The sequence below is a fragment of the Cyrtonyx montezumae genome, unplaced genomic scaffold, assembly GCF_038088225.1.
Source record: "Cyrtonyx montezumae isolate F1298 unplaced genomic scaffold, pur_monq_1.0 scaffold_67, whole genome shotgun sequence".
NCBI lineage: Eukaryota > Metazoa > Chordata > Aves > Galliformes > Odontophoridae > Cyrtonyx > Cyrtonyx montezumae.
Genome location: NW_027072075.1, coordinates 266,114 through 292,032, shown reverse-complemented (window position 1 = coordinate 292,032; position 25,919 = coordinate 266,114). Strand labels below are relative to the sequence as shown.

The 25,919-nt window shown below is 46.1% G+C and overlaps 1 protein-coding gene across 1 annotated transcript; it reads left to right on the top strand.

The window, feature by feature from the left end:
- The first annotated feature begins 1,764 nt into the window (after window positions 1-1,764).
- On the top strand, window positions 1,765-25,919 carry LOC136057462 (deleted in malignant brain tumors 1 protein-like). The gene is made up of 14 exons (XM_065750188.1): window positions 1,765-1,777; window positions 2,400-2,603; window positions 3,571-3,900; window positions 4,349-4,663; window positions 6,280-6,522; window positions 7,477-7,791; window positions 8,914-9,228; window positions 9,963-10,277; window positions 11,359-11,673; window positions 13,969-14,037; window positions 20,988-21,335; window positions 22,323-22,655; window positions 23,455-23,784; window positions 25,579-25,919. Exons 1-14 carry the CDS (start codon window positions 1,765-1,767, stop codon window positions 25,917-25,919), a joined length of 3,786 nt encoding a protein of 1,261 aa, XP_065606260.1.

Genomic DNA, 25,919 nt, shown 5'->3' with positions numbered 1-25,919 from the left:
AAGGGTTTTCTTGCATGGTACTTCTCTAATTCGGAGCACATTTTTTCCCCTGAATAATGAGTGCCCTCTTCAGGAATGCAAGAGCATAAAATTTGCATCCACAAACAGGAAACTGCATGAAAAAAAAAATGCACAAGCGTGTGGAATTCTGTGAGTTGGTCTGTTATTGTTGCAACAAGCCATGGGCTGGTGCTTGGCCCCAAAGAAATGGGGGAAACACAAGAAGATATTGAGCAAAACAATGCCCTGTGCATGGGAAGTAGCTGGAGACCCAAGTGAAGTGGTTATAGCAAATTTTTACTTAATTTGATTGCACCTTGGTAAGAATGAAGAAATCTTATCTTATTAAGACCGTGGGCTCCATCTTTCCTTGAATGAAGACTAAAAAGTTAATTTGGAGTCTAAGATTTTCTGGCAGAGGAAGATTTCCTTTCAACCTCTACTCCAGAGGTTGAATCCTAAAAACAACCCAAAGCTAGTATCAACCTCAGCCGTTTTCAGTATGTCCCTTGCAATACATGATTGAAGGCCATGGACCATGAGAGTCCTCTACCCGGGGAGGAATAACTGCATGCACTGGTGCCGCTGAGAGGCTGACCTGCTTGAAGGGAGCTCTGTGGATAAGGATCTAGGCATCCTGGTGGTCAACATCTTGGACCTGGGTGAGCCAAAATAGAAGAAGAGTTGTTGCGGTTGATGATGCCATGGCTTTTTACATGGTTTTGTCCCTACCGGGTGCTGCATTTCCTTTGTCTATCTCCTTGGAGAGAAAGAAGAAGAGCTGGGCAGGATGATGTGCCTTCAAGCCTTGCAGCTCCCCTACCCTCTCTCTGTTGTCCTCTTATAAAATTCACCCAGGGGACATGACCCCAAATGCCCACAATGTTCCCAGAACACATTTGCTCATCACCATGGATAAAGCTGAAATTGGAAGATTCAGTTCCCCTTCAGAAACTCAGCTCTGTGTTATGCAAACACAAGCAGGGGAGCAAATGGAATGAATTCTCCTGCAGCTGTCTCCATGGAGCTTTGCTGAATTTCCTCTCCATTTGCTGATGGTGGACTTGAGCTCAGTTTCTACAGAGCCCGTCTCCTGCATCCCACTAGGTTGGGAGCAGCTTTTCCAAGTTTTCTACTGCTGGCTGGGCAACCCATGGGGCAGAGGCTGCTTGCATGTACTTGTCTGGGAACTGGAGGGATCCTCCTCATCCTTGCAGGGATTTGTGGTGAGTGCCTTGTGTTCCCACATTTTGGGAAAGACCATGCTGGAATGATGTTCTCCTCTTCATTTATCTGCAGCTTAATTACTATTGCACCAAGTTAATAAGGTGCACACTCAGAGCAACCTGTGTGGCTTTCTTGGGTACTGGTGGAAGTAGGGTGCCGAACCTCCAAATCCAGCTGTAGTAGACTTGAGTTTCCCTCAAAAGTGCTGGTGCCTTCTAGAAGGTGAATGTCACAGGGGAGACATTTTTACTGCAGTAGAATTGCATTACAAATTAAGAATGAGCAAGCAGCCTACAGGAATTGCAGGGGAGTTCTGCCCAGTTATCCAAAATAAATAGATTTATGGTCAAAAGAAACCAGAGTGAATTACAAAGAGATTATATAGGTGGTAGAAATCATATGTGCTGAGTGAATGTGTTGCTGCCATCTTGATAGACTCAGCTACGAGTTGCAGAGCTTGAATGGTTGAAAAAAGAAGGGGGAATGGGAATTACCTGCCCTGTGATGGTAGTTTTAGTGAGTTGATGTGCTTGGACCATGCTGATTCAAGGTAGCAGAACAGATGTTAGCAGAAAATAAAGGAGACCCTAGGTTTCCTGTGCTGTGGTCAAGGCTGTTCATCCAACAAAGCCAAGTGTGATCTGTGAGTGTAGCATGTGAGTGCACAGTGTTGCTCAAAATTGCCCCCACAAATGAGCCTGCAAATCACCCGTTTAGTTGCTGAAGTATGATTAGGCATGTAAGTTCATCCTGAAGCACACACACTTAAAATTGGCAAGATGTCGTAATGTATTTTGGAGTTTTCTGTTATGAGGAACTGTATTCTTGTCTGTTTGTAGGTGGAAAATCTGGGCTTTGCTCTAGGGCTGATGTGTCCTTGTTAAAATTATTACAATAAAATTATAACCGTGTCTTCCTCTTGCTTATTCCTGTAGAATAGAGAAGACAGATAGACACAGTAAAGATACCTTTCTGTCAGCTCCTCAGTCTTTTTTTTTTTTTCTTTTCTCTAAGATCCCCAACTAACTTCTCCTTCCCTTTGCTCTCATTGCCAGTGTCAGGTCCTGCCCAAGTCAGGCTGGTGAATGGCCCTGACTCCTGCACGGGGAGGCTGGAAGTGTTTTACAACAGCACATGGGGGACAGTGTGTGATGACCACTGGAACCTTGCAGGAGCCCACGTGGTGTGCCGGCAGCTGGGCTGTGGCATGGGGCTGTCTGCCATTGGTGGGGCTCGGTATGGTCGAGGAAAAGATCCCATCTGGTTGGACAACGTGCAGTGCACTGGGATGGAAGCTGCTCTTTTTGAATGCCGGGCACGACCCTGGGGAACCCACAACTGTGGGCATGGAGAAGATGTCAGTGTTGTGTGCTCAGGTGAGGCTTGCTCTGGTCTTAGATCAGATGACCTCCAGAGGTCCCTTCCAATCTGAAGTATTCTTTGGTTTTGTCTTGTACCAACTGCTGGGGACAGGCAAAGGGTTAAATGACAGGCAGAACTGTCCCTCTTTTGATGTGGCTGAGCTTTTGGAATGTACAGAGCATGGGGCTGGGAAAAGGTCCCACTAATGCTGTAGAACCACAGAGTCACAGAATCAGAATCTCAGAATCAGAAGATCATAAAACCATAGAGTCATAAAATCATAGAATAAAATAAAGTCTTCCGTTGGAAAGGACCTTTAAGTACATCTATTTCCAAAACTCCTGTTGACTTTCACTAGATCAGGCTGCCCAAGGCCCCATCTGTCCCTCAGATACTTCCAGGAACAGAGCACCCACAGCCTCTCTGGTCAATCACCACCCTCATAGTAAATAATTTCTTCCCTATATCTGTATTCACCTCTTTGAATATCCATGCCCACAGTCATCATCTCCTTTTGAACCAAGTTCAGGACATTGTTATGATAAGTTCTAGACAATATGACTAAGCATCTGAGACATGTCACGCCATCCTACTGTAGCCTTTGATGGAGCACCCAGTTCTCCTATAGCACCTCCTTTAGAATGAGATAGACCATTTGTCACCCACAGATGTTTCAAATGAATGCATGCCCAGCAAAGATTCTGGCCATTTATTCCTAAACTTTGATGGTGATTGCATGCCCACAAAGTTTCAGTAATTCATTTCTAATTATTATATATGAATGCATGCTCAGCATATTTTCCTATCATTTGCTCCTAAACATTGTATGAATTGGTATTGAATGCCCAGCAAAGTTTTTGATCACTTGCTCTTAAGCATCGTAGATGAATGTGTGAAAGTTTGTGATCCTTTGCTCCTAAACACTGTAGGTCACTGCATGCACAGAAAGACTCTGATTCTTTGTTTTCTGGGGTTTTGCAGGGGCACCCACGCCAGGTGAGATCCAGGTCAGGCTGATTAATGGCTCAAGCCCTTGCTCTGGCAGAGTGGAAATCTTCCACAATGGCAGTTGGGGCACTGTGTGTGATGATGGCTGGAACATGACATCTGCTGAAGTGGTGTGCAGAGAAGTGGGATGTGGCTCAGCTCTGTCAGCCCCAGTTGGGGCTACTTTTGGGCAAGGGGCAGGACAAATCTGGCTGGATGACGTGACCTGTGCTGGTACAGAGGCTTCCCTTTCTCTGTGTCAGGCCAGTTCCTGGGGAAGCCACAACTGTGGCCACAGAGAGGATGCTGGAGTTGAATGCTCAGGTAAGTCTAAGTTCTTTCTTATCAGGGCTGACATTTATTATTATTATTATTATTATTATTATTATTATTATTATTATTATTATTATTATTATTATTATTATTATGTTTTGTTAAGGAAATGGGTAGAGGAAATGGGCAGGAGAAGCTTGAAATGGTCATAGGTGTAGATACTGACACTGCAGCCCTGCAAATGGAGATGGAAGGAACTCCGTTGTGGGCTGATGTGTGTGACAGGGAAAGGAAAGGAACAAGGAGCTTCAGAGGGGACATTCATCCAGATGTTACATTGGGTGATGAGTAACCATAGGGAACCTGCTCTTCTCAGTTCATATCTGCAGCATCTCAACCCCCAGCTGTGAGATTCACTTAAGCACTGGACTCCTTGGTCCCGGGGCAGCTCCAGTCCCTTCCTGGGTCATCCAAACATTTGGCACTTGTATCTTTCCAGAACCAACGCAAGTACGTCTGGTGAACAGCTCCAGCCGCTGCTCAGGGAGAATTGAGGTACACCACAACCAGCGCTGGGGGACAGTGTGTGATGATGGCTGGGATCTGGCTGATGCTGAGGTGGTGTGCAGGCAGCTGGGCTGTGGGACAGCAGTGTCAGCCCCTGGCAAAGCTATGTTTGGGCAGGGGCACGATCCCATCTGGCTGGATGAAGTGAACTGCATGGGGACAGAAGGGGCCATCACTGAATGTAACATGAAACGCTGGGGAGACCATAACTGCAAACATGATGAAGATGCTAGTGTTGTGTGTTCAGGTAAGTGGTCAGCTCCTGAGTTTGTGGAGAAGTTTTTCTGCAGGTACTCTGTCATCTAATTTTAGTTTGCTTCCTTCCATGCATGTTGTTTTCCTTTGTCTATAGTGCTACTGCAAGCAATAGTGCTTGAGAGAGAATTCCATTATTGTAGGCGTTCTATCAACAGATTATCTGGGCATGCAGTTGTGCTAATCCTCTGACACCTTATCAATTCTCAAGTGGTGTGCCGGCAGCTTACCACATCCATCATGCAAGGTTGCTTTGAATGTTTCAACGTGTGCACACATTCATTAGTCCAGTAATGCTGAATGCAGTCTGTTCCATTTTCATGACCCAAGTTTCATCTGGATCTCTAGAGATGATCCAAGATTGAAAAATATTTGCCTATTTTCCCCAGCTTGCAATGGGATGCCATCCTGGTGTACAAGAAGAGAAATTCTAGGTGCCTTCAGGCAGTATTGACAAAGAGCTTTAGTGGATGAGACTAAATAGTATGGAAGGACACAGTGACACCACATTCCCACAATATCTTCTTTTTGTTTGAGTAAACAAATGCTAGATGCGTTTTCAGAGGGAGATGTGGTCACATTATCAGCACTTTGAAGCTTGTTCTGACGTTTAGGGTTTGAACATGGATGTCCAAGAGTCTTCCGAGTGTTGCCCATAGGAAACACTCCAAGGCATCCTGATGTTAACTTGTGAATGAGATTGGTTTCTCCCAAGTCAAGATACTGATTCAGATGGGGAAACACAGTTGTCAAAATCATAGAACCACAGAACCATAGAACCACAGAATCATAGAATGGCTTGGGTTGGAAGGGACCTTAAAGCCCACCAAGTTCGAAGCCCCAGCTGTGGGCTGGTCGCCACATCAAATTGCCCAGGACCCCATCCCATCTTGAACACCTCCAGGGATGGAGCATTCATGGCTTCTCTGGTCAACCTGTTTCAGTGCTCCCCCATCCTCTGAGTAAAGAATTTCCTCCTAATATCTAAACTAAATCTCCCTCCCTTTAGTTTAATAAAATTATTCCTCCTTGTCCTATCACATTCTGCCTGTGTAAAATGTTAGTCTCCTTGTTTATAAGCTCCCATGTGTATTCCATCCAAGCTGACACCAATTTCAAGTTGCATCCTACACCAAATGCTGAAAACAGTATCATCTGTAGGCTCTTTGCTTCTGGATAGAAGTTTGGGTTGGTGGGTCAGTGTGTGGTTTTGGGGGGTGGGGAAAGAGGTACTTTGGAGTGAAGTGTGCTCTGCGTGGAACAAATGTTGGTTCAAGAGTGGTTTCTGCAAAGTAAATTTCATGTTGGCAGGGCAACACCAAACCAAAATCCCTCCCCTTTTATTTTTAAACCATTCCCCCTTGTCCTGTCACTATCTGCCGACGTGAAAAGTCAGTCTTCTTCCTGTTTTATAAGCTCCCTTTAAGTAGTAGAAGGCTGCAAGGCTCTCTGGAGCCTTTGAATCTCCAGGCTGAGTAAGACTGACTCCCTCAGCCTCTCTCCACAGGAGGGGTGTTCCACCACTTGTACATTGTACAGTTGCACCTAGTTGCAAGCCTCAGAAGACTGAATGTCCCTGTTAACTCATTTTTCTCACACTCCTTTTAGAACCCTCAGAGTTACGGCTGGTGAATGGCCCAAACCGCTGCGCTGGACGAGTTGAGGTGCTTCATCACGAGCAGTGGGGAACTGTTTGTGACAACGAGTGGGGAATGGCACATGCAGAAGTGGTGTGCCGGCAGCTGGGCTGCGGTGCTCCAATATATGCTCCAGGCTGGGCTAGGTTTGGCAGAGGCTACGACCCCATCTGGCTGGAGAAAGTGACCTGCTCAGGGATGGAGTCTGCCCTTAGTGAGTGCACAGTCCAATCATGGGGACAACACAGCTGCCACCATGGGGAAGATGCCAGTGTGGTGTGCACAGGTAAAGCTATGCCGCATTCTTTTTGTCTGTCCGTATGGAGAACTGCACTGCCACTGGGAATAAAGGTGTTCAGGAGGCAAAGGGATGATACCATTCTTGGTGCCAATAAATGATGCAAGAAGGATCATCTCTCTGCCACTTCTCCTGTTTTTCCTGGCTCATTTTTTTAACTCAAGTGAATAGACACAGGGCTTCTCACTTGACTTCCATCTTGCTGAGTCCCACGGGATTTTCTGTCTATAAAAAACATTACATGGTGGAGCTAAGATTCATTGTTCTTCACAATATCTGTTTCCAGGTTGACCACAGAATCTTAGGATGGCAAAAATGGGAATATTTAAAATATTCATCTAGTTCTAATCCCTGATTTGAGTTGCTAACCACTAGGTCAGGCTGCCCAGGAAGCCATTTAACCTGTCTTTGGACATCACCATGTATATAGCATCTACAGCTTCTCTGGATGGTCTGTTCCAGTGCCTCACCAACTCTCAGTAAATTCTCAGAATTTCCTCTAGTATCTAATCTAGATCTCCCCTCTTTTAGTTGAAAATCGTTCTTCCTTGTCCTATCACTATCTCCCCAAGTAAAAAGTCGGTCTCCTTCTTGTTTAGAAGCTCGTTTTAAATACTGGAAGGCTGCAAAGTGGTCTCTCTGGAATCTTCTCATCTCAAGGCTGAACACACCCAGCTCCCTCAACCTTTCATCATAGGAAAGAAGCTCCAGTCCTATGAACATCTTCATGTTCTCCTCTGGACCTGCTCTGACAGCTCCACATCTTTCCTGTGGTGGGGGTCCCAGGCCTGGATGCAGTACTTGTGATGGGTGGGTGGTCATCTCCAGCAGCTCTTCCAGATGTTTTTGTTTTTCTTTTCTTCATTTCAGATCCAATGACAGTCCAGCTGGTGAACGGCCCAAGTCGCTGTGCTGGGAGAGTTGAAGTGCTGGAGCAACACCAGTGGGGGACAGTGTGTGATGACAACTGGGACATGAGAGATGCCAATGTTGTGTGCTGGCAGCTAGGCTGTGGTGTGGCCATTGCAGCTCCTGGGTTGGCTCACTTTGGAAGGGGAAATGGTCCCATCTGGCTGTCTGAGGTCAACTGTACAGGGACAGAAGATAGCCTCTCCAAATGCAGGGCCCGGTCTAAAGGACTCACTGGGTGTCACCATGGAGAAGATGCCAGTGTGGTGTGCTCAGGTAGCTGCTGTTCACAGCTAATGAGCTTATGGGTACTAGCACAGCAGGAGCTCAATGGTTTGGTTTTCCTTTCTCACCTGTGACAATGTTCTTCCCATATGTGGATCTTTGAATATCTAACTCTGCGGCAAGATAAATCATAGAATCATAAAATCACTAAGGTTAGAAAAGACCTCTAAGGTCTTCAAGTCCAACCGTCCACCTGTCACCAATATTGCTCATTAAACCATGTCCCTAAATACCAGATCTACACATTTATTGAACACCTCCAGGTACAGTGACTCAATCACCTCCCTGGGCAGCCTGTTCCAATGTCTAACCGCTCTTTCTGAGAAGTTTTTCCTAATATCCAACCTTAACCTTCATTGGCACAACTTGAGGTCATTCGCTATTGTCCTGTTGCTGTCCAGGAGAAATAATCCCAGTTTCCTCAGCTGCATCCTGCAAGACTTGTGCTCCAGACCATTCACAGCTTCATTGCCCTTCTCTGGGCATGCTCCAGGGCCTCAGTGTCTTTCTTGTAGTGAAGATCCCAAAACTGAACACAGTACTCGAGGTGTGGCCACACCAATGCTGAGTATAGAGGGATGATCACTCTCCTGCTCCTGCTGGCTGCACTGTTTCTGATACAAGCCAGGATGCCATTCACCTTTTTAGCCACCTGGGCACTCTGCTGGCTCACGTTCAGCTGAGTGTTGACCAACACCCCCAAATTCTTTTCCTCTATGCAGCCTTACAGACATTTTGCCCCTAGCCTGTAGCATTGCCTGTGGTTTTTATGACCAAAGTACAGGACCCAGCATTTGGTCTTGTAAAAATGTTGAAGATGTGGGAATTTTAATCTAAAGAGGGGATATTTAGGTTAGATGTTTGGAAGCATGGTGAGACATCAGAACAGGCTGCCCAGAGAAGCTATGGATGCTCCATGCTGGAGGAGTTCAAGGCCAGACTGGATGTCACCCGAGGTAGAATGATCTTGTGGGTCACAGTGCTTTAAAGTCCCTTCCAACCAAGACCATTTGAAGATTCTATGATTCACTCTTCATGTCATATCAAGCTCTTGGTCTCTGATTACAAGGTTTACAACCATGAGGCAATGTTCTCTACCTCTTTACATTTCAGACCCTACTGAGGTCCGGCTGGTGAATGGCTCAGATCACTGCTCTGGGAGAGTTGAAGTGCTGCATAACCAGCGATGGGGAAGTGTATGTGATGATGGCTGGGACCTGAATGATGCAGAAGTGGTGTGCCGCCAACTGGGCTGTGGTACAGCCATATGGGCTCCATCTGCAGCTCGGTTTGGACAGGGCTATGAACCTATCTGGCTGGATGATGTGAACTGCACAGGATCAGAGGCTGCCCTCTCTGAATGCAAGACCAGACCATGGGGAGTGAGTAATTGCAACCACAAAGAAGATGCTGGTGTGGTGTGTGTAGGTAAGAGACTCACATTCCTTTGTGGTGCAGCTCTGGAAGGAGTAATACTAATGGACTATGTACTTTGCTGTGTCCCTTAAGGGAAGCATATGGATAGAGGAATGGAGAAACATCTTTATTTTGCTCATGTTATATCTCTTGCCTCTGTATAGGTATCTATTTCAGGTTGTCTGCTAACTGACTTTTTCCTAGGATAGTGTCTGTCAGTCTTCAGCCATCACTTTACTATATTCCATAGCTCACTGATTGGTTCCTTGGGCTCTAAACATCATTTCTGTTTCCATACATTCATGATGCTATTGTGATATATGGTTTCCCTGTACCATGAAGTCTCTTTGCACATTGAACCTCCTCTCTACCACGGGTCCACCCAGTCTAATTGGACTGCCATGGCATCCTCTCACTTTGTGTTCCCTCAGCACAAAACTGATGTGTTTACACTCCGGTTCCCCCATGTAAACTAGGTAGCTGAGTTTCCCCCATTAAAATCTAGAGTGACCTAGTCAATACAGCTAAATAATGCCCAACACAGATCAGCTCACTGTAAAGCAATCATGGATATTTGGCTGGATGAACCACGCTTTTTTTGGATGCCTGTGGACACCTTAAATGGGATTAAATGTCTATATTTATTCCAGTGATATTCTCCATGTCACATTGCATCTGAATGCAGTTTGAGGTTCCCATCTTCCACATTTATGTGTTTGTCCTTCATGTGTCTTTCTTAATTCCAGGACCAACTCAGCTCCGGCTGGTGAATGGCTCTAACCGCTGCTCTGGGAGGGTTGAGATCCTTCACAATCAGCAATGGGGAACAGTGTGTGACAATGGTTGGGACCTGAATGATGCAGAGGTGGTGTGCCGACAGCTGGGCTGTGGGGCAGCCCTGTCAGCACTGGGCTCAGCACACTTTGGGCAAGGATCCAACCCTATTTGGCTGGAGGATGTTGAGTGCACAGGGATGGAAGGTGCCTTCTCTGAATGCAGGTCCAGGACAGAGGATCCCAGTAAATGCAATCACAGTCAAGATGCTGGTGTTGTGTGTTCAGGTAATTTTTTTCTTGAAGAGCATTATTCACTATTCCAACTAAAAGAGTGGAGATTTAGATTAGATATCAGGAAGAAATCTTTTACTCAGAGGGCTGTGTGGCACTCCTCAGAAAAGTAGAGGATGCCCTGTTTCTGGAGGTGCTCAAGGCCAGGCTGGATGGGGCCCTGGTTGTCCTGATGTAGTAGGTAGCAACCAGCTCATGGAAGGGGGATGAGCTTTACGGTCCTTTCCATCACTACCCATTTTATGATTTTATGATTCAGGAGTGTGTTGGGCTGTGCAGGAGGAAGGAAGTGTGTGACATTGCTGGATAGCATAAAACCCCACAGAAAAATTCAAGTCACTGTTGTGCAGAGGCCTGTTCATTTGGTGGCTGGGCTTGCCATCAAATCTTTGGGGAGGTGGGAGGCAAGATCCACCCAAGAGCTGCTGAGCTGGTGATGGGCACTAGTATCTGAGCAAAGCAATGAGAGACATGCAACAAAGCCTTTGAATGATGGGAAGAATGAAGCTTTTCTTAGGGACCTAGAGAGGACTAAAAATGTGATGCAATCAAAAGAACAACTTGTAGCTGCTGCATTGAGAGCAGTGTAGGTGTGAGGGGTCTGTTGCACAATGACACAGCAATCAGAAAGAGAAATCTTTAAAACTTCCATTGTATTCTTCTCCAGTAAGCATGGGAATATCTTCTCAGAAGTTTTCTTGTTCTAGCTGATGATAACAGAAGGCTCGCTTTTAATATTCAAAGTTTCTATGATATTTAGGTGTATTTAGTGTAACAACAAGAGCATGCAGTTCCATCCTAAAGATTCAGGTGATTCAACACCCCTGAGCATCATGACTGCATAGCATTTGGGCACAGATACCTACTAGTGTTTTGGTGCTAAATGTTCTTTGGTCATTGTCAAAGCTTTCAGCCATGTCATTTTTAATGACTCAAAATTCATAGTAAAATTCCTTGGTTATAAATGCCAGAAAAGGAGAAAAAAAATCAGTGACAAACTTCAGTAGTATGATATTACTGTGAGCAGTGAAGGCATGGAAGAAGGCTTCCAAAAAACACATACATCTTGTTTCAGATCCCACAGCAGTGCGACTGGTGAACGGCTCAAGCCTCTGTGCTGGGAGAGTGGAAGTGCTCCACAAGGAGCTGTGGGGATCTGTGTGTGATGACAGCTGGGACATGGAGGATGCAGCAGTCGTGTGCCGGCAGCTGGGCTGTGGGACGGTGCTTTCGGCCCCTGGCAGAGCTTGGTTTGGGCGAGGGCATAATGCCATCTGGCTGGATGATGTGAACTGCACGGGGATGGAAAACAACCTCTTGGAGTGCTTGGCCAGACCATGGGGAGAACACAACTGTAATCATGGTGAAGACGCTGGTGTGGTGTGTTCAGGTAACGTGGCCCTACTAGTTTAGAAAAGGGGCTGGGCATGGCGATGAGATCTCTTTGTTCAGGAAGCAAAGACTAACGGAGAATGAAGATGGAGTATTCCTTCAAGACAAACTGAGTCCTACATTTCCAGACTCCACCTGAGCAAATGGAGTCATTTGCTCATGATCACCATGATCAACTCATGGGAGATTAGATCAGGGCTCCCCAGAGGTCTCTTCCAATCAACACTATGGTAACCCATGATCGCTATTCACCTTGCTCAACTGAATCATCCCATAATGTGGTTCCTGAGTTCCAGTTGGGACTCTGGCCAAGTCTATGGGTGGAGGAGTGTTTAAGGTTTGTGGAAGCATTTTTTTGGGAAGTAATTTTGTTAACCTTATAATTATCCTTGAATGAATAGTTAATTCTCCAGTTGATAGTGACGTAGGGAATATGTGATTAATGCCTGCAGGGATGTGTGTCCTGGTCTCTATTAAAGGAGGAAAAAAGGACCTACTCAGGGTAGCTTATTTACACACTCCCAGGTTTCTACCACTTTCTCTGGCACTTCATTCATCTTCCCACTCTTCACTCCAGCTAAGGATCAATGGCACCAATACAAGGAGGCTTAGCAGAGGGTTATCACTTATCAAAACATTTTTCCAAAGTAAGTGCAATATTCACGGAGTTAATTCTGTCTCCTGTCTTCCTTACTTTTTCATATTCACCTATTTTTACCAATTTTGTGATTTTATATTTCTGACATACTGTTTGATCTTTCCTTATTTATCTGCAAACCAATCTTGCATTCAAATGGACTGCATACTGCACTTTCATCTGCTCTGGGTCCTTGTTCTCTTTGTTCTCTGGACTTGTTTTGGCCAGATCCAGGTCTGCATGCTGACAACTGGCAAGTTGCTTGTAGCCTTGGGATTTCCAGTGCTTACCATGCTCTACACACTTCTCAAGGCCTCTGGTGGCATACCGGGTTTATGGTCCTACAACTCCATATCCAACTTGCACTGGGAAAACAGACGTGATGGTGTTTCCTGCCTGTCTTCTGCAGCATGAATTCTCATATCAGAGAAATAAAAAAAAAAAGAAGGTACAGCCTGAACTACAAATTGGAAGACACTGAGGCCTAAGGTTGTACATTGCGTCTACTTACACATCATCATACTCCTCCATTCCAACCAGTGGTATCTCTCAGATGATACTAGATGTGGTTTGGAAGATAATACTATTTATGGGCTGCTTATGAAGGGTGGGAAAACCTACAGAAGAGCAGGAACATTCTCCCTTTGTCATTACCCTTATGACCCAGAGACTCCCAAAAGGTCATGGTAATGAAAAGATCCATCTCTAGACTGCAAGCAGGCTTTGCAGAGTTTGCTTTTCTTGTTCTTGTTCCTACAGCTGTGGTTCTCACCCCTTTTGACATGTAGTTATTCTCTAACTAGGAAGCACAGTTCCCTTTTCATAATTTTCCAGGCATGGTTTTGAAGAGTTCAGCTCCAGGGACCCCCAGCACAACTGGGCAGTGACATTATGCTTCCAGTCCTTTAGCTAATCAGCAAATCAGCAATTCTGGAATCTTAGAAGCATAGGATCATGGACTCTTTTGAGTTCGAAGGGAGCCTAAAAGGTCATCTAGTTCATCACTCCTGAAATGAACAAGGACACCTACAGCTTGATCGGGTGCTCACAACCTCATCAGTCTGACCTTGAATGTTCCCAGGGACAGGGCAACCACGAGCTCTGTGCCAGTGCCTCACCACTCTTATTGTAAAAACTTTTTCATATCCAATCTAAATCTCACTTATTTTAGTTTGAAGCCATTTCTCCTTGTCCTGTCACAAGAGACCCTACTGAAGTGTCTATTTGTACTATAAAGTTTAAAGCTACGAGTTTCCTCTGTCCCTGTTATTTTAACCATCTCAAAGTATCCCCTGAGCTCTCTACCTCTATTCTAGAGACAGTTTGCAATAGTTTTGCTCATCAGTGAAATGGAAGTTGGGAAATTTCATATGCTGAAGATTAGAAAATATATTGAGATGCAAAAATTTCTCATGTCTTGTCTCCCAGTCTTGAAGAGAACTGTTCACATAACTTCACTCTTTTCAAATATGTGTTCTTGAAAGTACATGTGGAGACTGCAGGGTAGACATAGGATAGTGTTTCTTGAGATTGCTTGTCTTTGAATAATAAAGTGATTTCCTGCCATCTAGCTATGCATCCATGAAATGCAATTAAATGGAATTTGTTGTGCAACATATCTGGCTTTGAATGTTTTATTTTTCTGTTCTATCATAGAATCAGAGAAGATCCCCAGTCCGACAGAACCACAAGGACCATCAAGATCAACTCCTAGCTCCTCACCAGGTACAGCTGTTAACAAGTTATCTGAAATAGTTGTTTCTGTGCATTGTAGCAGAAAAAAAGAATCCAACAAAAAATTGTATACTTTAAGAGAGGTGTTGAGGAGAAGACTCAACATCTGCTGGAACTGCCCGTGCTGAGCAGGATTGTGATGAAGAAATGGTCATGACCAAGGCTTTTTGTGTGCAAGGCAGATCCTCCTTTTCCCTTCCCTTCCCTTCCCTTCCCTTCCCTTCCCTTCCCTTCCCTTCCCTTCCCTTCCCTTCCCTTCCCTTCCCTTCCCTTCCCTTCCCTTCCCTTCCCTTCCCTTCCCTTCCCTTCCCTTCCCTTCCCTTCCCTTCCCTTCCCTTCCCTTCCCTTCCCTTCCCTTCCCTTCCCTTCCCTTCCCTTCCCTTCCCTTCCCTTCCCTTCCCTTCCCTTCCCTTCCCTTCCCTTCCCTTCCCTTCCCCTCCCCTCCCCTCCCCTCCCATTCCTCCTCTCCCTTTCCCATACTTTCTTTCCTACACTCTTCTATTCTGTAATGTTTTAATCTGTTCTATTCTGGTTTTCTGAGGCTGAGAAATTAACTTTCCCAGGACAAACTTCACCACACCTTAGCATGCAGGTCTAAAAGTGAATCACTCACTCTTCCATCTAGCTCTAAATGGCATCTCAAAGGACAAGCATGAACGGAGTCACAGACATGTAAATTAAGGTAGATGATTCACACTCAAGTAAACAAGCCAAACTGCGCATTTTGCAGGGTTGCTGGTTGTTAAGGGCATTTACTAAGAGCAGGGAGGCTTGGTTTCTCCCAAGTCTACAAACTTTAATGTAGGTGAAAGCTGTGAATTCTGTTGTAGGACCAGAGCTGACTGGAGGACAGGAGATGAGGACGGCAGGGGGAGCCTAAGAGCTACAGCAGGCAGGCCACCTCAGCTGCTTCAAACTCAATTGCCAAGGCACAGGGAAATAAAGGGAGGAGGGATGAGTGCATGAGGGGTTCTGTGCATGAAGGCTTGATTTAGGTCATCAGCAGAAGTCATCTTGTGCTATATCCATGACTCTACCAGACCACCAATGCGCCCCTGGGGCTGGCACGTAAAACACGGGACATAGGTGCAGCGAGGGTTGTGTTTGCTCTGTGCTTTCCTGGAACTGCTCTCTATTTCACAACACAGTGACAGGAGCAGGCTGTGGCATGGAGCAGAGGGTCACCTGCTGGCACAGCTTCACACAAAGGGGCAGAGGAAGAGGAGGGCTGGCAGAGCAGGGAAAAGACCAGAGCAAAGGAGGGAACAGGAAGAGGGCTCATTGCTGAAATGCCTGTCACTCCCATCTGCCCCAGTTCCTCTCTGTCCCTCCCAGTTGGCTGGTGGGACCCGGAGCTCGGCTGCTGGCTCTCAGCAGGGTATTCTGCTCCAGCTTCCAGCCCATGGACGTGTGAGCATGGGGCTGCCAGGTGGACTCCATCCCTCGCCCAGGTTCCCCTGGGGCAGATACCAACCCACCTACACTGGAGCCAAGAGCTTGGGGGTCCTCCTCCTGATGGTGTGCTTTTGTGGTGAGTGATGTTTTGCTTCTGATCACAGGGATCCCATTTGCAATGTGTGCTCCTCCGTCGGATTCACCCAGGGCTTCTTGGTGTACAGCACAGGCTGGTCAACGGTGCTGAGATTCATCTCTTGAAGAGAGAGCTCATTGAGTCTTTTCAGTACGTAAAGGGAGCTGATAAACAGGAAAGAGACTGCTTTTTGTCATGTTCTGATAGTGACAGAAGAAGAGGGAATGGCTTTAAATTAAACACGGGAAGATTCAGATGAGGTGTTTGGAGGAATTAGAATGGTGAAGCCTTGACTTGGGCTGCCCATGTGGTTGTCCCATCCTTGGAGGTGTTGAAGGTTGAAAAGGTCCTTGGGCAGCCTGATATGATGAGGGGCAACCAGCCTATGGCAGGGGTGTTGGGACAAGATGGGCTTTAAGGGCCCTTCCAACCCAAGCCATACTGTGAGCATATGATTGTATGTTCCTATGTTCCTATGTTTCTATGGTTCTATGATTTGGAGCAGGAAGGAATATCTTGTGATGGTTTTGGAGGCAGGAGAAATGTCTTTATGTGAGGCTAGCCCTGCAGACTGAACTCCCAAGGCTGTGTATCATCTCCGTACTCCTGCACAAATTATTTTGTTGGAGATCAGAGGGGAACATGCACAGCTGTCATCCTGAATGAGTTCCTTGACACCCAAGGTCTTCTGTCCTACCAAACCATGCTTTATTCAGGGCTGAGTTCAGCAAATTGGTGGTATTGCAGAATGGAAGGGGCTCAGGTGAGCTCAGCTGCCCTGTGCACGGGGAAGGGTGGCCAAGTCCAATCTTATCATGCAGGGTTTTTTATGGGAGCAGTGGAGAAAGGGCTCAGGGCTTTGCCCAAATTCCCACAAGTCAGAGATGAAATAGGTTACTGAAGTGTTTTTTCATCTCTGCCTTCATCTTCTGATCGTGTTTGGAGGAAGTGAAACTAGGAATGTACTTTCTCTGCCAGTACAGCCTTAATTTCCTAACTGATTGTTACTAAGCCAGCTTGTATCACTTCCTCATAAAAAATGAAAAAAATACTATAACGTGTTTGGGTTTTCTTCCTCTTTGGTTATCAATTCATGAGCTGTGCAAAATTTCCTTCTTTCTGCAAATCCTACTGCTGGACGTTTCACTACAGTGACTGCATCTTCAAGAGCCAGAATCTCCTGGATAGATGGAGTCACCTGGGATGGGACTGCCTAGGGTAGCCATGACATTTCACTCCTTGCCCAAGGCAATTCAAGAACGATACCAAGCAATACATCTGCTCTTCTAATTCTCAACTGTGAGGTTGACTCACTATTACTTATAAGAGAGTAGTTTCTAGTACAAATGAGAAAAGAGAGCAAATGCCCGTGAGATTGAGAATGGAGAGCTTGCGATCTGTGATATGAGCACCTGCAAGTGCATCCATTTCAGACTCATCATCAAAGTTAATTGTAGGGGTGTCTTTGCAAAGACATTTTCCTACTCCCTGCCCTCACTAAATGAAAGAGCTAACTTACTGCTGTCTGCATGCAGCAGGCCAGCTTGTCCCTTTCATGAAGCCTGTAGCTCCCAAGATCCAGTTTGTGCCTGAGAATGATGCAGGGATTTTATTTCTACACTGTTTCTTCCTCCATCTGGCCTCCATGACTTTCCAGGTGCACTTTCCTGACCATGAGCATGAGGTCTTCTCTGAGGATTCTAACTCAGGCAGAGACACTGAGAGTGACATGACCCTGCAGATGGCAGGTCCCATTTTGGGTGGACAGTGTGAGCCTTTACTGTGCACTGGTAGAAGAAGGATAAAAGGAGGATGAGGTGTTCATCTGCTCAGATTTAATCACTTTTGGAAGATGGGTTACCTGGCAGAGGTCAGATAACAGGTCCTGACAGTTTATGACTCAGCACTGGGAACAGCAAAATTGTGCTGGACCTGAGCACAGATTGGTGCCTGAGTTCTTTGGAAATCATTATCCATGGTCAAACATCTCTTTACAGAATGCAATCACATTCTTCTTTAGCATTTATTTTTATGCTGACCGTTAGGCTATCTGCATTAGTCACTTCCAGTTAATGTATTGCCCCACTTTGTGACTGCTCATTCTAAGTGTGCATAAGGAACTAGAGGCAATCTTGCTGCAGGTCTTGCAGACTGAGGAAATCTTCCCATGATAAGAATTTTTCCTGTTCTTCAGACATTCCTTTAACTCTGGCAAGTTCAGTGCCATGTCCACTGCCCTGGGCAGCTTGTTTTATGCCTACCACTCTCTAGTGCACAACCTTTCCCTAACATGCAGCCTGATCCTCCCCTGATGCAGCTCCATGCTGTTCTCTCAGATCCTGTTGATATGACCATAAAACAGAGGTCAGTGTCTGCCCCTCTGCTCCCCTTGTGTGCAACCTGTAGCACAGGGCAAACACAAGGCAGGGCTTTGCAGAAGAGGGAACAAATCATATCACTTCTGACTTTGTCATCACCCAGCTTAGCTTGCAGCTCTTGCTAGGATGATCACCCACCCTAGAAGCAGTGGTATGAGGCATTTGGTGCATATTCTGCCTCTGCAGTGCACTCTGGCTGGTTATGCTTTATCAGAGCTCCTCATCTTCCTGTCATGCCTCATTGGTGAGTACACTTGCATGGGAAAAGGTGCATCCCACTGGAGCATGTGTATGATCTGCAGGAATGGGGAGACTGGGCTTGCAGACAAACTGGGCAAAGCCTCCTTTTACCTGCCAGACTTTAAAAGGAAGGGAAAGTGGTAGATGGGGAAGGAGGCCTTAAAGTTTGGATAATTACTTTGTCCTCTGTGCTGTTGTCCTCGCGTAGAGCGGTTGGGAAATGTTTGGAGCCTTACCAGTCAGTCTGTCTCAAATTGCGTGTTTGTGTTGGCCACTTCTTCAGGGCCAGGCTGTTCATTTACAAAGAACAAAAGTGGCCCAAAGTTCTCTTTCCTTTGACACAAATGGGAACAGGAACTTCTACTGCTCTTCACCTCATAGATGAAAGATGGTTTTTGCTACAATTTTTTGATAGCTGAGGTGTAGTTGTTTCTTGTTGGTGCCTACTTAGTCTTATGTTCTCTTCTTTCCAAGTAATGTCCCTTTGCTTTTCATCCCATCAAAATTCATTATTTTTGTGCACAGCTGGAGCACTTGCTCTTGTGCATCCACCCACTGGCTCTTGGCTCCAAACAACATCATGCAAATGAGTGATTAAAATACAAGGCTGAACACAGACAGCTCCCTCCATTTTCTTACCACAGAACAACAGAATCATAGAATGACAGAGTAGTTGAGATTGGAAGCGACCTCTGGGTCCATCAGGACTGGTCCTTTGCTCAGGCAGGGACATAGCTCAGGACCATGTCCAGATTGCTTTTGAAATTCTCTGAGGAGAATCTCCATTGGCAAACTGTGCCACTGCTCCATCACCCCAAAAGTAAAGAAGTGCTTCATGATATTTAGGCCTGATTATGTTCCAGTCTTGGCCATTGCCTCTTGCCCTGTTCCCAGACAGCATGGGAAGAGCCTGGCTCCATCCTCTTTCCACCCACCTTCTGGGTTTTTACGCACATTGGTAAGATCCCCCTGAGCCTTCTCTCCTCCAAGCTGATCAGTACCAGCTCTCCTAACTGCTCCTCATAGGAGGTGTGCTCCAGTTCCTTCACCATCTTTATAGCCCTGCTCTGGACATTTACCAACATGTCTGTATCTCTGCTGTGCTGAGGAGTCCAGAACTTGATCCAAAGCTCCAGGTGCATTCTTAACCAGTGCTGAACAGAGATGAAGGATCACCTCTCTTGACCTGTTGGTAGTAGATCAGTTCAACAGTTGACTGGTAGCTACTCCATACATCTAGAGTTTTCCATCCACTATGCATTGTTTTCATTTTGTTCCTGTACATGTTTGGGAAAGAACATCCAAATCCCCTTTAAAGACAGTTGTCCTTTATTAGGAAAATGGAGTTTGCAGAGCATTTTCTATCCTAGATCTGGATCTTTTTTGGAGTTGCCTACCAAAGGAGAAGTGCTTCATGTTGCTGGTTGCAGAGACTGTGTGAAACTAGTACAGGTGGTGTAGGCATTCTAAGCTCTTCAGGCAATTCAGGACAGGATCTGGACCTATCTATGGTTGGACAATATCAACTGCGCCAGGACAGAGGTACACTTTCTTATTACAAAGCAAATGACTGGGGGAAGGACAGTTGCCACCATGGTGAATCAAATAATAGAGTCATTGAATCACCAAGGTTGGAAAAGACCTACAGGATCACCGAGTCCAACTAGCCACCCATCACCAATAGTCCTCACTAAACCATGTCCCTCAACACAATATCCAAACATTCCTTGAATGCCTCCAGGGTTGGTGACTCCACCTCTTCCCTGGGCAGCCCATTCCAGTGCCTGACCACTCTTTCAGAGAAGTAGTATTTCCTAATGTGTCGACTGAACCTCCCCTGGCGCAGCTTGAAGCCATTCCTTCTAGTCCTGTCACTAGTTACACGAAAGAAGAGGCCATCTCCCAGCTCACTACAACCTCCCTTCCATCTTCTAAAGCTCTTGAGATGCTGAACAACCTACGTAGATTGCACAGGGGCCCTTTGCACATCGCATGTCTCCATGGTCAGCAGAACCCTTGTTTTGGTTGAATTTCTGGGGGAAAATGCAACATTGGAGATGAAGCTACCCATAGTGTTTCTTAAGCACTGCGAGACTCAACTTTAGGCAGTGGAGAGGGACCAAAAGAGACATCCAGATACTTCCTCACTTATACTAATAGAAGGGATACTGGATGGTTCATGTGCTTTAACCACTGGCATTGTGAAATCAGCTTGAGAAATCTTTTGGAACCACAAACTATGTCATAGTTGGAGATTTGGTGCTTTATCACTGTACAGGCAATTGCTGGATGCTGTAGCTCCCTATGATAAAATTGTTGCAGTTGATAGTCATGGTCTGATAGTGATAGGACAAGGCAAGTGGTTTAAAACTAAAAGAGGGAGGATTTAGATTCTATGTTAGGAAGAAATTCTTTACACAGATGGTGGTGAGGCACTGGATCAGGTTGCCCAGAGAAACTGTGGGTGCCTCCATCCCTGGAGATGCTCAAGGATGAGTTGAATGGGGCCCTGTGCAACCTGATCTAGTGTGTGGCAAACATGCCTGTGGCAGTGGGTTTGGAAATGGATGCACTTTAAGGTCTCCTCCAACCCAAGCCATTCTATGATTCTAGAATCACTTGGGGAGCTTTTCAGCTGCTGAAGGCATGAATGGCATAAAGATAAGCTTGTAACAAGTGGATATGATGCTACCAACCCAAGCCATTCTATGATTTGATGATTCTATGATCCTATAGTTCTATGAAATGAAGGGCATAGGAGTTTTCATGGTGCACCTCTTTACTTCTTGTAGGCTCAGACAGTCACCACCTGGATCCCAGCACTGGTTCTGCAGAGCTGCGCCTGGTGAATGGCTCGAACCGCTGTTCTGGGAGAGTGGAGATTATGTATTATCATGAGTGGGGAACTGTGTGTGATGATGACTGGAGCTTTACTAATGCCCAAGTGGTGTGCCAGCAGCTGGGCTGTGGTTCAGCAGTATCAGCCTATAGCTCAGCACATTTTGGCCAGGGGTCAGGTCCCATTTGGCTAGACAATGTTCAGTGCATTGGGATAGAATCTGCCCTGTCTCAATGTCAAGCCAGGCCACTGGGATTAAATAACTGTGACCACGGAGAGGATGCTGGAGTTGTGTGTGCAGGTAACCTCTGATAACATCATGCTTGCATACCAGGAGAGGTTCAGTGGAGGGTGCATTTCTCCAGGGATTGATACCATTTTCAAAGCTCCAACAAAGGGATGGGTGGCAGACAACTGGGTAGAAGGGTGACATTGTCCTTTCTCTTCTCTACTGCAAAGTGTGATTCCACACTTCTTAGTAGAACTCTTTGGGGTGCATACAGAAATCTTCTTCCTTTGGAGATTGCTGGGGTCTCCAAGCCAATAAGACAGGTTCCTGGACTGATTAAAAATAGATTCCAGAAGTTGATGGGGACAGTTTAATGTTCTCACATTGAACGTGGATGGGCTCTGAGGCTGCACTGCTTTGTGTGCATCTACTCAACAGCTCCAAATCCTCTTGTATGAAACACTGGGAGCATCGTTATAGGGATGATCAGAGGGCTGAAGCACTTCTCCAACAAAGACAGGCTGAGGGAGCTGGGCTTTGTCATCCTGGAGAAGAAAAGGCTCTGGAGAGGTCTCTCTGACACCTTTCAGTATTTAAAAGGGGCTTAGAAGTAAGGAAGACTTTTTTTTAAACTGTCCAATATTCCCAGATCAAGGGGGAATTGTTTTCAAGTAAAATAGGAGAGATTTAGGTTAGATGTTAGGTGGAAATTCTTTGCTCAGATGGTGGTGAAGTCCTGGCACAGTCTTCCCAGAAAAGCTGTGAATGCCTCATCCCTGGAGGCACTGAAAGCCAGGTTCAATGGGGCCCTGGGCAGCCTGATGTAGTGGGTGGCAACCAGCCCACAGCAGGCATTTGAAGCTGGATGATATTCAAGGTGCCTTCCAATCCATACTAGTCTATGATTCTATGATCTTCAAGGTCCCTTCCAACCTAAGCCATCCAATGATTCTATGTTCTTTAAGATCCCTTCCATCCTAAGCCACCCAATGATTCTACGATCATTAAGTATCTTTTAACCTAAGGCATTCTATGTTTCTCTCTCCATTTTGCCAACAGAAGGCGCTGTCACTGAAACACCAACTCAGCTGCGCCTGGAGAATGGCCCCAGCCGCTGTGCGGGGCGTGTGGAGGTGCTGCACAACCACCAGTGGGGCACAGTGTGTGATGACGACTGGAGTCTGAGTGATGCCACGGTGGTGTGCCGGCAACTGGGCTGTGGGACAGCTGTCTCAGCCCCAGGCTCAGCTCATTTCGGGCAAGGCTCTGGCCATGTTTGGTTGGATAACGTGAACTGCACAGGGGCAGAATCTGCGCTCTCTGAATGCCAGAGCAGACCATGGGGATCCAACGACTGCACCCATAGGGAGGATGCTGGTGTGGTGTGCTCAGGTGAGCCCTATCCATTTACTGTTTGAAACTAGATAATTTTTAAAGCCTCTTCCAACCCAGGTGACCCTATGTTACTGTGAAGGGTTGGTGCAGTGGCAACCCAATCACATCTTCGTATTCAGATAGGTGTCTTTTCCACACGCTGGTGAAGAGTAAAATAGAATCATAGAATGGTGTGAATGCCACACCAGGAGATGCTCTTCATTCTGCAAGACCTCAGCAAGCTGTTAGGAAGATTTTGTGCAGTAAGAACCACCCAGAGATAATTTTTCTCCCATTCTGATAACTCTAGTTGCATAACTAGCGCCGGGGAAGATTTAGATTAGACCTGAGGAAACATTTTTTTCTGAAAGAGTGGTCAGGCACTGGAATGGCCTGCCTAGGGAGGTGGTTGAGGCACCATCCCTAGTGCTGTTCAAGAAGCGTTTAGATGAGGTGCTAAGGGATTTGATTTAGTAGTTGGGTAGGGATAGTGATAGGAGGATGGTTGGACTAGATGATCTTGTAGGTCCTTTCCAACCTTATGAACCTATGAACCTATAAACTCATCTTCAACACCTCCTGTCACTTTACATGATCACTATTGACCCTAGAACCCTTTGTCAGGCACTTGAGCTCCAAGCTCTGGAACTGTGGTCTCTTTTTATGTGAGTAGATGAGAGGAAAATCCCAGGACATCTTTGATAATGTAGCACATTTCCTAAACATTTTGCAAGGTGTACTACTTTTCCCATGGCTTAATGCCTTTGGAGCTGTAGCTGATGGCCAAGTGTGAACTTGCACTTTGTTCCCTACACAGATGAAAGTACTCCAGAGCACCGTCTGGTCAGACTGATGAATGGATCGAACAACTGCATTGGGAGAGTTGAGGTTTTTCATGACCATAAGTGGGGGACCGTGTGTGATGACACTTGGGACCTACAGGATGCTGCAGTCGTGTGCCGGGAGCTGGGTTGTGGGATGGCGATGTCAGCACCAGGCTCAGCTCATTTTGGTCAAGGCTCAGACCCGATCTGGATGGACAACGTTCATTGTACAGGAACAGAGTCCACCCTTGTGGAGTGTACACAGAACAACTGGGGAGAACACAACTGCGGTCACAGTGAGGATGCTGGCGTGTTGTGCACAGGTAACACTATGGGCACAAGAGTGGGACATCCAGGATAGTCCCCATCCAAGGAGAACTGATGTGGGGTTGGACACAAAGATGTTGCTCTGCCCGGGGGTTGCAGTAGACTTTCTTTTCCCTTCTCACTCTTCCACAGATTTTCACCCAGCCACTTGGCTTGAAGTGCAGCAAAAATGCTGCCATGCCTTTTATAGCATTTTTTTGCTTTGGCATAGATGCTTCCTCCCAGGTGTATCCTTGACTGAGGCAGGAGCATGAAGTGGATTGCAGGTTCTGAGTCATGTCTGAGAGCCTGCGCAGACATCCAAGACAGTGTAGGGCTTTACAGGCAACCTAACCCCTGTCTTCAGCCAATTGGACCCTGAGCAATGTCACATTTTCATATCTCATGGTGTTTCCTAAATTGGTTGGAAACTAAGGTACCAAATGTAGATGCCTATCTATAGGACTACACATGGGATTAGCTGGCCAGACTTGGGGCACTGTCACAGATTATCTAGTCAGCTGAGTCAAGAGTGGCTAGAGAGATGCTCAGGCTGAAGACACCATGAAGCAGATTACATTTGCTCACCTGAATTGCTGCTTAGGTTCCACTGCCTGCACGTGGACAGGACCCTATTCCTCAAATATCAATGTTTCATTCTCCTTAATGTACCAAAACACATGCACAAGACTGGAAGATGTTGCTTACCAGTTCCTCTATAGATTTCACCTTATGGAGAGATGCATTCTGCTCCTGAAGTGCCTTGAGAGACTTTCTGGAGCCTGATCTTTGATCTCTTCCATGTAGGGAACACTCAGCACTGCAAACACCAACTGTTGGTTAGATGAGTCCACCTCAGAGGTGGATCACGAGCAGTGTGCACTGTCCCACCTTTTCTGTTCCAGCATGAAAACAACTGTGTTGTCACTTCTTGTCTGGGGACAAATTCTGTAGGTGAACATATTTAGGATTGACTGTCTAGGAAGTCTTGATCTTCTGACATAACTTTAGCACATAGTGGGCTGGGATCTTCATGACCAACAGTTTTTGGCAGACTTTTGGGACAGCTATTCGTTTTAAGTCATAACATGGTAGGGAATCCATCATATCTACAGAGAAATTGACCCAGTGAAAAATTAACATCACTGCTGGTATTTTCTACAATCTTTTTTAAAAAAGTATATCTGGATTGAAGTGTTAATTCAATTTTACCTTTGCCTGAAGAACTGAAGTGCCTTGTGCTATCAGACATCTTCTACTTTGGCACGTGCAGAACAGAAAACAGCCTCCCCATCCCACTTTTTTTGGTTCAGCTCAGTATTTAGGAAGTCCCATGTCTTCTCCTGGGAAAGAAAAGATTGCAATATGTGTGTGCTTGAGAGAAGGGTACCATAAACATCTTGAAAATGATGAAGTATTGTAATAGATGACTTCTGAGAAGTTTCTTTGATTGTGAACCATTTATGAATGCTTTATAATGCTTTTGCATATTCATAGGTGTATAATAATATGCCTTTGCAAGGATTTGTGCACCCAACTCATACTGCCAACCTGCAGTCCCTTTAGCTCACCAGTGACAACACCTTCTGATGGGCAAAGCGTTGTTAAAATCCAGATGCATGTTTCCCAGACAGGAGAGTTCAATGTCAGGCTGTCCTAGAATGGTGTGGGTCTCTCCATTTCATCTACCACTCCTCTGGTGATGTTGCTTATTGAGGAATCTCATTCATGCCACTCTCCTTCCAAACTCTCCATCTCACAAGTGTGGAGGGCCCAAGGAAATCACCTCCCTCCTCTGCTCTCCATTGCAGGCCCTAACCCCTTGCAGCTGCGGGTGAAGGATGGTCCTGGTCCTTGTGCGGGGCGTGTGGAGGTTCTGTACAATGCTACCTGGTATGGCGTCTGCGACAGCAGCTGGACCTTGCTGGAGGCCAAGGTGGTCTGCAAGCAGCTGGGCTGTGGACCAGCAGAGTCTGCACCCATTGGAGCACAGTTTGGCCAAAGGCATGACCTTACCTTGCTGGAGGGGCTGAGCTGCCATGGCACAGAGTCATTCTTACTGGAGTGCCAGCAGAGAAATATGGGCCCAGGGCAGTGCAGAGGTGGCATGGCAGCTGGTGTGGTGTGCGCAGAGATGAAAGGTGAGTGCTAG